Below are 17,685 nucleotides of genomic sequence, written 5' to 3'. Positions count from 1 at the left end.
GCCGCTCAAATAACAAAAGGCTATATTTATTTTGGACTGGTCCACGCCACTGCTTCTTCTGATAATTGGCCAACCAAAGTACTTCAAAATCAGTATACTAAGATTTTGTATACAGTAGATACATCTTCAGTAAGACAGAAGGAAGAGTTTAAATGTGTTAACTACAGGTTACCAAAGGCTGGCCCTTTGTAGACAACGGTAGGAAGAAATTATGTTTGATGAGCGGTGATCATTATTATCCATCATTACCAATATTATCATCTCACATGTTTACATTTGTCCAGACGCAAACAAAGGCAACAGTAATCACAAATGAATTGTTATTATTGGTCATTATTGGAAAAGTATTCAATGGACTAGCTAATATACTCATTATATGCTATGGTGATCTAGAGTTTCAAACATTTCATTGAAAACATGACCATTGCAAACCTCGCTTACCTAAAGTGTCTTCCAAAGAGTTCACTGCAAGCTTGTTCACTTTGAGTATGACCTGATCAGACCTGAAAAAAGTGCACAAACAGACGTCCAACATGACATTTCTGTCCTCTCTAACAGTGGTCAGTCCTAACTAAGGATTCGGACTAACAGGTCTGCGGCGTCCCTTACGTTTTGACCTTCTTGACGGCGTTGAGTCTGAGTAGAGCGGCCAGGGCATTCTTCTGCAGGTCAGAGGACAGCGCTTCGTAGCATCGCAGGCTGCCTGGAATGACCATCACACAGAGAACAGCCATTAACATGTGTGCACTTCCACCCATAACAACTAGAGGGCAGCAGACATTTGCACTGGGTTCATTGCACTGGACATTTACAGCTTGTTAGCCAACTGTTAACCAATTCTACCTGGCATGTTCACACATTTTTATTTGGTACAACAACGCTATATCATCACAAAATAAAGCAAAACATACTAAATAACAAGACAACACATTTCGTAAGAGTGTTGGTTATTGGATTCATTAACAGATGCCTTCATCCCAAAACATCAAAAGTCACACACACACACACACACACACACACCTGCCAAGTGGAGTTTCACAGCAAAACTCCTAACAGCGGGGATGAACTGTTTCTCAGTGAGGTTGTCAGTGGCTTCTTCACAGAGGTATCGGCACACCACCTGTGTATGCAGACAAACAGCCAAACACAAACACACACATTGACACACAAACAACACAGACCAATAACAACACTTGAGAAAAGCAGCACATTAGTGGAGTTCAACACTAACTAACAACACCATCATCCCTGCAGGGTATAGTCTGTATAGAGACTTAAAGGAACATGCGCCGCCATTTTGGGAAAATTAGCTTATTCACCATCTCCCCCAGAGGTAGATCAGCCTGGAGACAGACTCTCTTCTTCGCAGAGAGTTTGGCCTAGATCCATTGGAAAACGTTTATTTCCTGGTTTGTGGACGCTTGTCTGAAGTTTTAATTCATTGGAGTTCAATCACTCACGTTTGGTAATGACCTATGATAACCATGGGGGACACAACGATAACGATAGGCTTGGGAACGCCCTCTGTTCGCTGATTGGTTGGAGATGCACTTGCCGGAGTAAGCGAAGCTGGATCAAGCTTTACCAGACTGAAGGTGCCTCTCATGCAGCGTTTATACGTCCTCCCTCGCTCCTCGATGCCTCGATCCTCACTGATCTACATAAAGAATGATGTGGGGGAAACAATGGGATAGTCTATCCAGTGTCAGTTATAGATCAGTGGGAACGCCCCTCGAGGATCGAGCATCGAGGATCGAGGAGGCATGTTGAGAGGCACCCTGAGTATGGAGAGAGATGTAAATGAGCGGAAGTACGCAGTGAGGAGGGGCCAGGCTAGAGTTAGATACTGTAAGATAATACACACCCTTACTGTCTCTGTGCGTGTCTATGCTTAGTGTAAATGCTGCATCTCATTTTACACTCGAATACGTACACATTGTAATTACACTAGTCTACATCTAAATAGGACAAATGCTGCAGTTTTGACACTTTTGGAAGATAGGCTAGCTGGTTCTGCCTTAATGAGCTATGCTATGCTAAGCTAGGCGAAGGGTGGGCGTGTCAGAGTTACTGCACACACAGAGACAAGAGAGGTATGAATCATCTCACCTAGCTCTGTGGGGACAACGAATAAGTTAATTTCCCAAAATGTTGGCGTGTTGGCACCCACCTGTCTTAAAATAAACATGTAACTTTTGTGCATCAATAAGAGGGACTTCAGCAAATGCCTCATGTGTAATCTGGACAATATAACATTACATTACTGTACTGCTGACCATGATGATCACTGGATCATGTGTAATCTGGACAATATAACATTACATCACTGCTGACCATGATGATCACTGGATCATGTGCAATCTGGACAATATAACATTATACTGCTGCTGACTATTATGACTACTAGCTGCCAACAATTGGAAATGTTTACTGAGATCATCAAAACCAAGCTGTCACCACTTTCCCATTTGAATATGATTGGAAGAAGTGCATATGGTATTCATAAAGCCTTATATTAGCCATGCACTCACCATGATGCAGTGTTTTGACAGGCTATGCTAAGCCAAGTCTCTGTTAAAAGCCTTGCTCTATTCATGGCTGACATGGTGGGTGGGTGAGTGTTTCTCATGAAAAGCTTGAATGAGATGTGGGCCAGCAGAGGAGTACCTGGTATGCCTGCAGGAAAGGCTCTAGTATGGCACAGAGGAAGGGCAGCGTGGCTTGGCCTGTTTCTGTGGTCACGATGCCCTGTTGAAGCATCTGCACCGCCCCGCACTTCATTAGCAAGTAGCATGCCTCATCAAAGTCCTGTGAAAAGAACACCCACAAATAAACACACGAACACACACACACACACGCACACACACACACACGCACACACGCACACACACACACACGCACACACGCACACACACACACACACACACACACACACACACACACACACACACACACACACACACACACACACACACACACACACACACACACACACACACACACACACACACACACAGAGAGTTACATGGAAGCTAAGGGCTCTTCAATCCCCCACAGGAGTAGCTAGTGTTCCACAGTATGCTGTACTCTAGTCTAAAGTGTTGCTACAGAGGGGTTTCTCCATCAAAAGAAACAGCCTAAAGGTGGAACGCAGTACGCCTAACAGACTGGAAAGAACTACTGAACACTACTAACTACTAACTGGTACTACAGGGGTTATTCGGAGATGACAAATCACCACAAACTTCAAAGAGGTCTCCATCAGCCATGGGAACACACACAAACACACCCACTCAGCTTGGCTATTTTGTTTTTAGTATCCAACCAAACGTGCACTCCTCTGTTGCCAAAATAGGGGAACAAAACAGCAACCGGTCAATGACAAGCACAGTCGGGTGGAAATCCACCAGGCACACGCAAATGTTCACACCCCGCCGTGACACCGCGAGGGTCGTCACCTGCGATACGGCGGGTCGCGGCGCTCACCTGAACGGCCTCCCCGGGACAAAGGATGAACTCGTTGGAGAACATGTTCCGCAGGAAGCAGAAGCAGTTGTAGATCTCTTCTAAAAGTGGGGGGAGAAGGGGGCACTTCAGAGAGCCGTGATGCAATCATGAGCTCAGCTCCACAGTGTAATTCACTTCACATTTTTCATCAAGACAGACAGACCATGACAGAAAATGCCAGACAAACTGGATAAACACTTCAGGGCAAAACAATTTTTTTTCTTCTTCTTTATACTGTTGATCAGCTCCTCTTTCTTCCACCAATGTGCAACAGTTTTGATGTCCGTGTGTATTTGTGTGTGTGTGTGTGTGTGTGTGTGTGTGTGTGTGTGTGTGTGTATGTGTGTGTGTGTGTGTAGCACACTGCTAACTCAGTGACCTACAAGCGTATTTCACACTCCATTTGATACATCTACAGATAGCTCCTCGATCATCTTCAGCCCAGCGTCCGGTCTGCGGCGCTCACGTACCTTTCCTGGACGAGGCGGCGGCCTGCATGGCCACGGCGAAGAGCGCCGGCCGCAGGAAGACGTGCAGCACCTGGTTCCTGTAGGAGGCGCAGGAGAGCGCGCTGACCGCCAGCTCAAACAGCGCCGCCTCCGGGCTCTCCACGCCCGCGCTCCCCGGCTGAGCCACCAGGAGGCGCACCTGTCCCCCGCTCACGGTCACCAGGTTACGGTGCAGGGACAGGCTGGACGACACCACCTTACTGGCCGAACTGTGCTCTGTGTGAAGAATGTTTCCTGTCATTTCCTGTGTATTAGCCACATTGTGTATAAGCCCCAGGACAGTGTTTCATGGGAGTTAAAAGAAACAAAACTATATTAACCATATTAATTGCTCCCATGTATGACCCTCATAGCAGAAGAAATGTAGCAAAATCAATGTAGAAGCCGCGGCAAAGATCCTTAATTATTGACAAGATAGAGCAACGCAATGCATCTCTATAGAAGCAAAATTCTAACAGTTCCGGTCTGCTTAAAGAGGCGTGTCGCAAAGACGTCATAGTGGGATATCGATCTCTGTCAGATTGGCAAGCAGTTCAGTTCGAATGTTAACAGGTCTGCTTAAAGGGGGATTTAGCCCCCCTCCCCTTTGCGAAGACAGAACGCGGAAATGATCGAATGTTTGCGCCTCTCGCTCCGCTTTAACCCTCTCTGGCCGCGGCTAATAGTTGGGAAATTGCTGTACAGCAGGAGGACATACTGGACATGACTGAAATGTGCATATGCTCCAATGTGCCACTCTGCAGCACTGACTAAACACATCAAATGTAACTGATCCATAATGGCACTGAGGGATGTATCAAGGAACACATCAAATGTAACTGGTCAATAGTGGCACTATTGCTTTTGTTCATTTGGTCAATAGTTTATTTTGTCTGTGATGTACTGTCCAGAGATCTTATATCTCATCAGATATCTACGGAGCCCCTGATGAAACATGTGCGCACAAGAAACTTGCAAATAAAAAAGTTTTTTGCCTATGCTCTCTTGAGGACTTTGAGATTCTGGTGCACAGACAAAACTGTCTGGAGCGCATCAGAAACTACCAAAAAATTTACTAATAACATTTTGGCACATGTACCTTGGCTCTGTATATTTCCAAAGGACACAAGCCAAAATCTTATTTCTACCAACTGAGCCATATAAAGATCAAATGAGATTATGAGAGGAACAATGCACAGACTGTAAGATAGAGGCATGAGGAGAGAAAGGGTGCTCTGGATGAAAGGGAATAAGGCAGGGACCGATGTGGAGGAGTTGAGGGTGGATGGAATACTTCTACATGGCCTCTATCTATTATATTTATTTATACCACTGCTTGGTCAAAATTCCTACTGTGATGCGCTATTTGGAACGTGCATTATTTTTCGATAATACACACGGCTATGAAGTAGTTCCTTTTTTTTGGGCTTATCACACTTGAATATTAATTCGCCAATGTGACGGTAAAAACAACAACGTTGTATCTAAGACAGAGGCAATATAAACGAAAGTGATAGTAGCAGTGGTATAAGCGGGATAATCAACTCCGCGCCATGCGTTTTATAGGAAAATAATGCACTTATCGAAGTGCCTGCGGCGTCGGGACCATATTACCACTTCGAACGTGCATTATTTTCCTGTAAAACGCACGGCGCTGAGTTGATTATCCCTTACATTTTCCACACACTTTTGACATTACTGTCAAGGTCATGTAGTAGGGCAGTAACTACCTTTTTAAGCTGTTAGTTTATGAAGCCTGTCCATAAACTAAACCCCAACTCCAAATCTAAGCCTATTTGTATCCTATAATACGGTTACCCACAAGTGACCAAATATTTAGTTTATTGTTTATCATGGGCAGATATTGAATGCCAAAGCACTGTTGGGGGCAGTGCAGCAAGAGTGGAGATATGGTGGGAGACCTGGTGGAGCAGTGTGTGTGTCTGTCTGTGTGTGTGTGTGTGTGTGTGTGTGTTTATGTGTTTATGTGTGTGTGTGTGTGTGTGTGTGAATGGGGGTTTGAATGCACAGCAGAGAGCGACTGGTGTGACTGTCACAACACAGAGCTCCTCCACATCTCCACGGTGATTAACGCGGGCTGGCACCCGCTAACGCACAGAGGCGGGCAGAGAGGCGGGCAGGGAGGCGACGGGCACGCAGGGCAGGTGGCAGAGAGGGGCCTTCGGCGTTTACCCCCCCAGTCTGCCATACACGGCTTTAGCACCACACATACTGTACGCACACACACACACACACACACACAAACATACACACACACACCTACACATGTCCAGAGACACACACACACAACTACACATATCCAGAGACACACACAACTACACGTATCCAGACAGACAGACAGACAGACAGACAGACAGACAGACACACACACAGACACACACACACACACACACACCACACACACACACACACACACAACCCCCGTTGGAGAGAGCAGCTCCTCAGGGTGTCTGAGCACGTCATGTCTCACACATGTCATTGTTCTGATGGCGAGGGGGAGGCGTCAGGTCTGATCAGATCATGGCTGGCGAGCGTGCGTGCCGAACAATCCCCGGTCACACACACCGATCCTATACCATCACAGCCTGACTGACTCACACAAAAGGTATGCTAAGGACACAGACTTCTGCCTTACTACTATTCCTACTGACTCTGTTAGTCTTGTTACACGAGGGATACACGGTTATGACTCATTTGACACAGACACAAAAATAATTTCGAAAATAAACGAAAAACATGTCAGAATTGTGGTCACATATACTGTACTGAGCAAACAAGCTAAGCAAACAAAGTTACATGGCACTCTTGCAAAAATAACGTCAAATCAAATTAAATCTAAACCCAGCGTATGGCACGAAAGACGAAACGTGATCCAAAAATGCGGTTCCACTTAGGAGCTAGTTAGCCAACATCCTTTCAACAGGAGGCCATGAGCGGAGCCAAGCACTTATACGGATGGCAGGCTTCCTTACCTGGCCAGTCGAGAAAGGCTCCAAAGGATCGCGCTAAATCCCTCAGCCAAACAGTCTGCTCCACGAGCTGGGAGAGTTCCATCCCCGACTCTAGGTTCTGCATGAGGAGCGTGGCGATCAGAACCCAGGGCTTTAGCACCATGTTCTCCTCCTGCAGGCGCACCAGCTGATACGCAGCGTCGTTCACAAAGCCCTGGATCCCATTGGCCGGCTTCTTAGGAATATGTCTGGACAAACATTATCATATCATATACATATCAGCATTATCATACCATAACATCATATGTCTGATCAAACACAGAGAACAGAGCCGTCAAAGACTACAGCACTGCACTGTCATGCCTGTTGCAATACACAGAATAACAAAGTAAATTTGTTTATTTTCATTATCAATATTTGATAATGTATTGACATTATTGTTATTACAACTATTTTTGCTTAATGTTGGCTTACCAAAACTGTTGACTGTTTTTTTTTGTTGGTCTAACTATTGTAAAATTCATATTCTGTCAGTGGTTTTAGACAAAAGCATCTGCTATATACCATAACCACAACCAAAGAAATACAAACCATAACCATAATAGGGGGGGGGGGGGGCTGCTTGTGTACCACCACATCTACACCAACTTGAAAAAGAACTTTGGCCCCCAAAGGCCTACGAGGAGCTGGCGGCATGGCGATAGTAATGTGTGCATAACTCATAGCACAGTGATAACTCACCTTGGCACAAGGTTGTATTCCGAGCGATTAACGCGGCCTTGGGCCAGACTGCGAACTGACACTGGTTGTCCAAAATACACATGCATGCTACCATAGTCTTCACTTAAGATCTTCCTCGCTTTCAAAAGACCCTGAGGCAAATGAAATACAAAATGGGACGAAAAATCATCAGAAATTGAATGACGTAATCCTGCAACATTACGCTACATGATGAAAGTTCACCTAAGTTTCAAATAAGTTGCCGAAAAACTTTCCAGGCAGCGCAACTAAATTCAACCGAAAAACATTTGGTGAACTGACACAAGTTTTTTTGGTTGCACAAAACAGATTGAACAAACACAACTCCAACACAACTCGAAGTTAAGATTTCCCCCCCCCCCAGCAGTGCTTTTCACCACGTTTACAGCTTTCAAACACACACAGCGCGGAGAAACCCGCAGACAAGACTGATGTGCACAACAAGGAGGTGTCAATCATGCCGACGTGCCCGTCTCACCGAGGTGGATTCCTTGGGCTTGGGCACGCCGAGCAGCTCGCGGGCATACAGCGTCTCCTCCAGCACCCGCTCGTAGCTGATGCTGACGGGCACCAGGCTGACGTCAAACACCTCGCCTTTGAAGAAGGGCTCCATCACGATGTTCAACAGGCCTGGTTTCAAAAAAGAGCAGGATCTTACAAAGAGAAGGGAATGTGTGTGTGTGTGTGTGTGTGTGTGTGTGTGTGTGTGTGTGTGTGTGTGTGTGTGTGTGTGAGAGAGAGAGAATGAGAGACAAAGGGAAATACATCACAACAGAAAGAGAAAGAGAAAAGACATTGTGAGGGAAACAAAAAGGAGAGAACAGAGGAAGAGAGGGGAAGAGACAAACAAACAGACAACAGAAAGAGAGGAGGAGACAGAAGTGAGAGGAGTGTAGTAGACAGGGAGACAGAAATGAGATGATGGGAGAAGACAGGAAGAAAAGCAGTGCAATGTGAGAAAGGAACATTGCTTAGACAGTGGCTTCAATTTTCATAAACGAGAATGTGAAGAATGATCACTTTGACAGATGTAAAACCAAATGATAACAACACTAACTTTGTTACAGTGATTTTCTTCACGAATAATCTGAGGGATTTAAATCATTTTGTGACAAAATCATACAGTCCAACTGTTTTCAGAAATATTTTTTTGGTAAAAGGTCCCTGGCGCATTTCACCAAACAAGGCAGCCAGAAAATCTGATGATTGCAGCAGAAATACAATTCTCTGTCAACATGCGTCTATTTCCAGCGCCATGGAAACGACAAGAGCAATAACAGAAGCGCCTGGCTTTGCATACTAAAATGTTTTGTTTGGACCACTCACTGACACAACGACAAGCCGTGCAAACAAGAGAAGTAAAGTAAATAAAATAAATATATAAAAGCTTCTCCAAAGTTTTCAGTTATTGATTTTAACTTACAAACAAACACAAAGAAATCCATGAAACACCGCATTACCTGTCTTTGGTGTTAGTGATTTTGATGTGCGGCTTCTTGTGCCTTCTAAGAAGAACTCAATTGGAGCGTAACCATTCTGGACAAATGGACAATCGAGAACACAAACAATAAAAGCAGATATTAGATGCAGGACAAGCAATACCTGGTCGAGAAAAAATGACAACAAAATGGTTGGGCCAAGGATTTAACCGGCATCCCTCACCCTGAGCATTGTCTTGACATATTCAGAGAACACAGCCCAGTAAAGCTTGTCTCCACCAAAGGATCTCCGGATAAAGAAGGCCCCTGACATGCGTAGCATTTCCCCAATAAACTTCATGCTCATAAAATCTGCATGGATCACAAAAATCTATTAATTCACAATTGATTGGTTAATTAATTCATTAATAAATGAACTACGATTAGGTAGATTTTTTTTGTTCACAGAAATGTATTACTACACAATTTATTTAATTTCATTCTTGTCTACTGTGATCTCTGATTTATGTGATGTGGTAATGACAACTCATTTGCAAGGTTTTCATTATCCTCTATGACATACCCCATTCCTGCAGCGTTGTGGTAACGTGTCATTGACAACATGCTTTATCTGCAGATGTTCTCATTATCCTCTACTACAATACATACCCATTCCTGCAGCGATGACGGGCAGCGTGAGGTCATAGGTGTACAAGATGTAGGACATCATGAGGAAGTCCATGTAGGAGCGGTGACTGGGCAGGAGCACCACCGGATGTTCGTGTATAGCCTGCTGAAGCTGTCAATCATAGAGAGGAGGTCACCTTGAAATGGGTCTGTGCTCAGCTCCAGTGAGCTTTATCTCAGAATCTATTTGCCATTTGTGGTGAGCTGGTGCAACTCAGTGATGAGTGGCAGAGCTTTTCTTATGACTTCTGGTTTGTGATACAGAACACTGGGCTAGAAATGAAAACAAAATATTTGGTGTCTTCTTGGCTTAATGTTTTTAAATACTGTCTCCTTCCTTCAGGCCAGAGATACAGATCTCTCACCTCCAGGCCTAAGAGCCATGTCAAGCTTTGAGCCTGCATCCATCAGACATGAATGTTTGAACATATTTTTTTCTGTATATTTTATTTGTATGTGTATGCATATATGTATGAAAGTTCTTTGAATTTGAATATTCTACTTCATATTCAGAAGGAACCATATAAGTGCAGTTAGCACAATGGAACACTGCATGCATTACTGACACTTTTTGGGTACATGTAAATAAACAAACTAATAGCTATAAAATGTCATCTTTCCTATAGAGATTGAGAACGTGACGTAAAACGCAACGCATTTTGGGAATAGGTGGCCCAAAATTAAGTTGTTTTACTGACGTGCGGGAACAACGAAGTGCAGTTGTCGAAATGCCGTTTACCTGCTGTGTTATAAAATTCAATAGAGTAACATGAAGCTTATCTTTTATAGTTTTCCAGCGTGGAAAAATAATAGTATACGTCATGTTTCAGAGGTGACAAAAAGGCGAGGAATGGCTTGGATAGCAGCACTAATGAAGCGCTAGATTATAACTGTTTTTCACACAATTTTTTCACGCTTAGTTTTCATTATTATCATGCCAGATCATAGACCCAGACCCACTAGTTTACATGGGCTGGCATCAGGCGAGCCAAACCTACCCATAATTCTTTGTGTTTTGATGACTTTGGTCACATGTCTTAGCGATCTCTATACTGACTATATATTTAAACATTACATATCTACATTAATTTCAAGAAGGCATTTGACAGTGTTCATCGCGAGAGCCTATGGAAGATACTACGGGCATATGGAATACCATCCAAAATTGTTAACAACATTAAAACATTCTATGAACACTTTGAATGCAGTGTTATCCTTGATAACACCCTGACAGAGTCATTTCCTGTCAAATCTGGAGTAAGACAGGGCTGCGTTCTCTCCCCTATTCTGTTTTTAATCACCATCGACTGGGTGATGCGTCAAACAACATCAGATCGCCCCCGTGGAATCCAATGGACCCTGTTCTCTTTTATGGAAGACCTTGACTTTGCAGATGACCTCGCCATCATGTCATCCACTCATAGCCATCTCCAGGAAAAGACTGACCGGCTAAGCAATTATGCAAAGCAAACTGGTCTGTACATTAACCAGAAATAGACCCAGGTAATGTGCATCAATACCCCAACAGCACCTCCAATAACCATCGATGGAGAGGTGCTGACATGTGTTTTTTCATACCTTGGAACAGTTGGAAGCATTATAAGCAGTGAAAGTGGAACACAAAAAGACATAAAGGCACGTCTAAACAAAGCAAGGGGTGCTTTCAGCCAACTGCGCAACATCTGGAAGTTAGTCCAAACAATACAGCCTTAGAACAAAGATCAAGCTCTACAACAGCAATGTCAAGGCTGTCCTGCTGTATTGTTCTGAGTACTGGAGAGTAACAAAGCAGGATATGAGAAAGGTTGACGTCTTCCATAACAGCTGCCTCCGTAAAATCTGCAACATATTTTGGCCAAATACAGTCTCAAATGAGGAACTCTACAAGAGGACAGGCAGCTTCCATATGTCTCTTAATATGAAAAAGCGCAGACTAAGATGGCTTGGCCATGTATTGAGGATGCCCAATGAAGGTGATGGGTCTTTCCTTCTTTCCTGGGACGAAGCACAGGTCAAAGCACGAGACAGGGTTCAGTGGCAGTGTATGATTGCAGCCTTATGCCCCAACTGGGACGAAGAGGATAAGTAAGTAAGTATCTACATAACGCTAACTTTCTATATATACTATAATTTCAAACATTGCCCCCATGCTCATGCCCCAGAGTGTACAGTAGCACTGTAGCTGCCTGTCTATCTGTTGGCTGCAGCAACTCAAACTAGGCAAAACCGAGTGTTTGGGGGGGGGGGGGGGCTGCATGAATGCATGAATTTCACCCTAGGTGTGTATTGTGTGTAAGATAAGAATAGGACCTCTTTCTGATTCCATTCTGGAGGGGTCGTGGGCCTACAGTAACTCAATGAAACACCCATGAAGGAAGATGCCTGCTTGACAACCCCAGTAAAATGCTCTTGAAGGCTATTCTGTTGGTGATGTTTTTGCCCACAAAGGTTGATGTGTTAGCTTTTATTCTTGACAGTAAAGGCTTGGTTGTAGATTATGCCCCTGGGTGAAATCCCCTACCTATAGCACTAGGAATTGAACAGCTCTCCTGTGTGTATTTGAAATGTAAATGCCTACCCTCTGAATGCCCTCCTCGTTGACACAGACACTGCGGAACAGGCTCTTGAAGGCCTTGCTGAGGGCGAATGCAAAGAATCGGACAGTGCTGAGCTGCTGCCGGTGGGCCATCTCTTCCAAGATGGCTGCCGCCTCCTCCTGAACCAGCTCCACAGACTCGCCTGAGTCTGCTGACACCTGGGACACAGAAACAGCTCAGGAATGCAGGAAACACACAGATATACAACAATGTAGCATACTGACTGTAATGTCACCACTGCTAAATGTTTTAATGTAATTTCATCACTACTGAATGACAGTGATTATTTCATAGAATTAAGACTAATTGACAGGCCAAACATCAACATAAGAATCACATGATATTCTTGTGAAACCTCTTCTACCCGAAAAGACCATAAATGCCTTGTAGATTTAACAGTATGGATACGCTGCAACATCAGTTGATATGTTACCTGATTAATGACATATTGGAGAGGATCTGACTGCAGGACAATGGTCTTTAGCATACTGGGTTTACATGGGTTGAGGCTCTTGTACAGCACGGGGGCGTAGCACTTGAATGCATATCTTATATCACTTGAATTCCTCCGTTCTTCTAAAACGTCTTCAAAGTCATCTCTCTTCTTCAGAACAGGATCTCTTTGCTTCAAAGGAAAATCACAGACTTACCAACACTGACTGGTAAAGACATTCTAGAATTTGCAAATAAATCTATATTTCACATATACTGGGTGGTAGATTTATTAGATTATCAGATGTAAAACTGAATCAATGCATACATATCAACCAACTGTTTGCATACAGATATAGTAAATAGTAAAATGGGCTTCATGACAGTTTTGTTTAGGTCATACATATTATCAGTTATCATTTCAATATTTTCAGGTTACTTTCTCCCAAAAGAACTTGATCATATGGGTGCATCGTGGGAAAGTCTCCAGAACAACCAACTAACGACTGATACTATTACTAGCATACGTACAGCACAATTTTGAAGTTGATGATGACAGATAAGTTAGCTCATGTTAGCGTGCTAGCGAATGTCATAAATATTTAAGTCCAACAATGATACTTACCGAGTACAATGATTTAGATGCCATTTCTTGTTAGAGAGTTGCAAAACAGAAAATATGCATTGGCATATTAAAAGTAAACCAAGGAGAAAGAGTTTGTTTTACTGTTACACAATCAAAGCAAGCATAATTCACATGGGCGGGGGTGTTCACTTACAGTAGGCGTTTGCTACTTCCTCAAACTGTGGACAGACGGTGGCCGCAAAGTGTCATTCACACACGAGAATTCCAGGCTCAGAAACAACACGTGAGTTATGTTGTGAATGTGTGCCACTCTTCTGGTTTTCGTATATCATAATTAATTGCTGAACGTGAGGTATGGCCAAGAATAAAGAAAGCAGTGAAGAAGAAGAGGATGTAGATCAGGATTTCCTGGATCAGGTTTTGAATCAGCTTTACGATTTTGGTAAGTTGCAATGTATGGCGAGCTAAGTGAGTTAACGTAGCTAACTTTAACCTTTCCCTGCTTTTGTTTATACAGCTATTGCATATACACGATGTCTAAATGGGGATTATGGGATCATTGTATATTCTTTCAATGATCATATCTATTTACACGACTTTGTATTCCGAAGTCAGCACTCGTAGCGTAAAACCTTAAACATAGCTACTGATAGCTACGTTTGCTATGTTTGCTATCACTCAGCCTTGGATGCTCTTCGTTGTCTTCTTAGGTGATGGAACAAAACACAGAAAAACTAAGAAATCAAAAAAGAAAACGAAGAAAATAACTCAGGAAGAAGAAACTGAGGAGTCGACCAGCAATGACACTCTCACAAACTCTGGGATAAATCTTGAGGACAGTGATGAGTCCCTGTACACAAAAAACTCTGTTCAGATTGATTCAACGAAGGCCAAAACTTCCACCATGGCAACCAAGCATTCAAGCGTGCCAGTTGTTGTTTTTGAGGATCCTTTAAAGAAACAGAAAAGAAAATCTGAAATAGAAATGACGGAAAGGAAGGAAGAAGGAAAAGAAGTAAAGGTAAAGTAAAAAAAATAAACATGGCAATGCCAACGTTGCCAGATTCTAATGTGAGGCTTACATCTTTTCAGAACTGCTATAGTTTTAATACATTGTTATTTTTGCTTAACTGTAGGTGTTAAACTGACACTTTGATCAAATAGTATGCTGGCCTCACTCAGCTCCATATATGTTTACCTCACATTCATTTCTTCTTTGCGCTATGTGTTCAGCACTGATTTTATTATCGCTTTGCAGCCTCCAGAAATTAAGAAGCGAAAGACAGAAGAGGAAGAGGAATTCAGTATTGAAAAGGTAAGATTCAATTGAGGTAGATCTACTACTCAGAATTAAATAATCAGTAAAGATACAGGACTGTGAGACTGTGACTGTTGAGTATTTCTGATGGAGCAATGATCTTCCTCTTTAAGGCAAGACTTGAAGTCCATAGATTTGGAATCACTGGCTACAAGAAGGACCAACAGAGAGTCTTTGAACAAGACCGAGCAATCATGCTTGGAGCGATGGTATGTACTTTTGACCATCAAACCATGTAATCTGCTTTACACACTATTTGATATGATTTGATCACATTTGAGTTATCTCTCTGAGAAGCTGCACCAGTTCCATCTGCATCAGTCCTCTGAAAGAGTTTAAATAGTTGAATAATGGTCAATGTTCAGCTCTTGCATCCATCAATGCTCTCCATTGATCATTCCAAATGGCATCTCAAAACACTTGTCACTAACGAAGCAAAACATGCAGTAAAGCATTATTTTGAAGATCAGTGGCCTCTCCCGAAACCCCGGTAACTGTGCTTCTTAGTATTATCAAAGATCCTTAATTATTGACAAGATAGAGCAACGTAATGCATCTCTATGGAAGCAAAATTCGAACGGTTCCGGTCTGCTTAAAGGGGCGTGTTGCAAAGACGTCATAGTGGGATATCGATCTCTGTCAGATTGGCAAGCAGTTCAGTTCGAATGTTAGCAGGTCTGCTTAAAGGGGGATTTAGCCCCCCTCCCCCTTGTAAAGACAGAACGCGGAAATGATCGAACGTCGCCGCCTCTCGCTCCGCTTTAACCCTCTCTGGTATTATCCTTCTGGGCTGACGTCAAGATAGAAATAAATTGACAAAATATTGCAAAGCATATGATTCAACACAGACACAGTGGTGTGTTGATTAGGCTCATGTGTGTGCAAGCACTCCGAGAAGACCATTGTTTACTTCATTTTTTTTTAAATATTTCTTTTATTTGCGAAACTGTGACTTGAAAGCAATGTGGAGTCGAATACTATGCTTTAAAGACCAATATGGAAATCTTGGGTGCCTCTCAACATCTCTCCTTGATCCACAATGTTCGATCCTCAATGGGCGTTCCCACTGATCTATAACTAAAACTGGATAGACAATCCAATTGTTGCCGCCCCATCATTCTTTTTGTAGATCAGTGAGGATCGAGGCCCGAGGAGGAGGGGAGGACGTATAAAAGCTGAATGAGAGGCACCCCTTTTGTCCCAGTTACCTGACTTGACGTCACATTCATGCTCTCCACAGCGTAACTCTACACAAGAAGAGGCGAACTTCAATCCCATTACAAATCTGACACGGTTATGTGTCACTAAATTAAGACTACAAATAGAAACATAGAGCTATTTGTGTTCTGGCTTAACCACAGTAAACATTTCTAATAGCTTATTGAAGTGTGCCCAGTAAAGACAACACGAAAATGCCAACATGTTACTGCAGGAATCAATATTTGTTTTCCAAGCTGATCTCATGACCACACTTTTTTTTGGAAGTCGGAATGTTTCAAGTGAGGTCTTCCGAGTTAACGGTCATCCTGATCGCAGCATGTAATATTATACAGATTTGTTTTTTATTGATTCGCACAAAAGTATGTTTATTATTATCATTATTATTACTGTCTTGTAGCCTCCCAAAAAAGAATTTGTAAATTACAAACACTACCAGCAAATGATGAAGGATAAGAAACAGAAGGAAGAGGAGGAAGCAAAGGGGGTGAGTAGAGGAGACAACACACACTGCACTGATGCTGCGCTACTATGGAAGTGCATGCACCCCGTGACCTGGTCATAGGATTTCTCCTGACTGTATTCCTTCTCTCTGTCTGCATAGGACAAAAGTAAAAACAAAAGGAAAGAAGGGAAGCCAAGGTATGTAAACGGGATGTATGATGAAAAGTGGTTGCTTAATTGCTCATTTGAAACTCTTCTGTTCAAAGTAATTTATCCAATGAGAAATCAAGCAGTTCACCAGCTAATTGTCACCAGCAGTTGAATCCAACTCACAAAGCAGTAGAATAGATCTTGATATCTAACTCCTACCCAGTGTAAAGAGTACAGATTACTCTGGAAAGAGTCAGAGGGTGCCTCTCATTCGTCTTGTATACATCCTCCCTTCCTTCCTCGGTCCTCGTCCTCACTGATCTATAGAATGATGGGGCGGCAACAATGGGATAGTCTATCCAGTGTTAGCTATTGATCAGTGGGAACAAGCCTGGAGGACCGAGCATTGAGGATCGAGGAGAGAAGTTGAGAGGCACCCAAATGATGTTTAATGAGGTAATGCTGTAGTGTAATGTATGTGTGTCTTTGTGTCCCTCCGTCAGGGATAAGAAACCAAAGTCGTCGTCCAGTGGAGAGCCGTCGGGTCAAATTGGACGGTTTAAAGATGGCGTACTGGTCCTGAACTCCAAACAGTTACAGAAAATGAATGGCAAAATAAAAAGGTCTAAGTGACAAGATTTTTCCAACTGAAGTTGCAGTCAGTTACTTGTCAACCCGAGGTGCTTTGGTCTGGATCCAGATTGTTTTGTCCTATACTGCATGTAAACAGCTGGTCTTGATGTTAAGTGAACGACTGAAATGAAGAGACGAGTTGCACACTTTGTACCATCACAGTTTATTCATTTATTCATTTCAAAAAGAGGGGGAGGGAAAAGACATTGTTCTTTGTTTACATCATATACTTGTAGAAGTATTTTAGTATGAAAAAAAGAATGGCAGATACAATGCATTATAATGTACAAACCACAGACAAGTAGAAAATGCACACATTTCAGGAGAAATGAAAGACGTTTTCTTTAAAAAAAAAAAAAAAATGGAAAAGAAGAGTGTACATGTAGCGTTTGCGCACACACGTCACACGCACACACACAGCTTTTTGAGATACACACACACAGCCACCACAGGCACTGCAGACACGTGGCGTCCTG

The 17,685-nt window shown here is 43.0% G+C and overlaps 2 protein-coding genes across 2 annotated transcripts in view; one reads left to right on the top strand and one right to left on the bottom strand.

The window, feature by feature from the left end:
* The window catches only part of gnpat (glyceronephosphate O-acyltransferase), a 16,086-nt gene extending 2,432 nt beyond the window's left edge, over nucleotides 1–13,654 (bottom strand). Inside the window, exons 1-15 of the mRNA XM_062550164.1 lie at nucleotides 13,486–13,654; nucleotides 12,862–13,053; nucleotides 12,410–12,586; nucleotides 9,814–9,943; nucleotides 9,389–9,516; nucleotides 9,187–9,262; nucleotides 8,205–8,356; nucleotides 7,709–7,839; nucleotides 6,989–7,215; nucleotides 3,978–4,232; nucleotides 3,487–3,566; nucleotides 2,668–2,808; nucleotides 1,021–1,120; nucleotides 610–703; nucleotides 442–503 (exon numbers count right to left, since the gene is read on the bottom strand). Coding sequence (XP_062406148.1) covers nucleotides 442–503; nucleotides 610–703; nucleotides 1,021–1,120; nucleotides 2,668–2,808; nucleotides 3,487–3,566; nucleotides 3,978–4,232; nucleotides 6,989–7,215; nucleotides 7,709–7,839; nucleotides 8,205–8,356; nucleotides 9,187–9,262; nucleotides 9,389–9,516; nucleotides 9,814–9,943; nucleotides 12,410–12,586; nucleotides 12,862–13,053; nucleotides 13,486–13,509 — 1,969 coding nt within the window. The 5' untranslated portion in view covers nucleotides 13,510–13,654. The remainder of the gene's footprint in view (nucleotides 1–441; nucleotides 504–609; nucleotides 704–1,020; nucleotides 1,121–2,667; nucleotides 2,809–3,486; nucleotides 3,567–3,977; nucleotides 4,233–6,988; nucleotides 7,216–7,708; nucleotides 7,840–8,204; nucleotides 8,357–9,186; nucleotides 9,263–9,388; nucleotides 9,517–9,813; nucleotides 9,944–12,409; nucleotides 12,587–12,861; nucleotides 13,054–13,485) is intronic.
* A 15-nt stretch (nucleotides 13,655–13,669) lies between these two features.
* Nucleotides 13,670–17,228, top strand: c12h1orf131 (chromosome 12 C1orf131 homolog). Its single transcript, XM_062550166.1, has 7 exons — nucleotides 13,670–13,888; nucleotides 14,157–14,467; nucleotides 14,705–14,761; nucleotides 14,878–14,973; nucleotides 16,383–16,469; nucleotides 16,587–16,624; nucleotides 17,080–17,228. The coding sequence occupies exons 1-7, from the start codon at nucleotides 13,801–13,803 to the stop codon at nucleotides 17,207–17,209; spliced, it is 807 nt and encodes a 268-aa protein (XP_062406150.1). The 5' UTR covers nucleotides 13,670–13,800; the 3' UTR covers nucleotides 17,210–17,228.
* Nucleotides 17,229–17,685: the final 457 nt, after the last annotated feature.

The sequence above is a fragment of the Sardina pilchardus genome, chromosome 12, assembly GCF_963854185.1.
Source record: "Sardina pilchardus chromosome 12, fSarPil1.1, whole genome shotgun sequence".
Taxonomy (NCBI): Eukaryota; Metazoa; Chordata; class Actinopteri; order Clupeiformes; family Clupeidae; genus Sardina; species Sardina pilchardus.
Note: the sequence above shows the minus strand (reverse complement) of the source record. Positions and strands in the feature narration are given on the sequence as shown.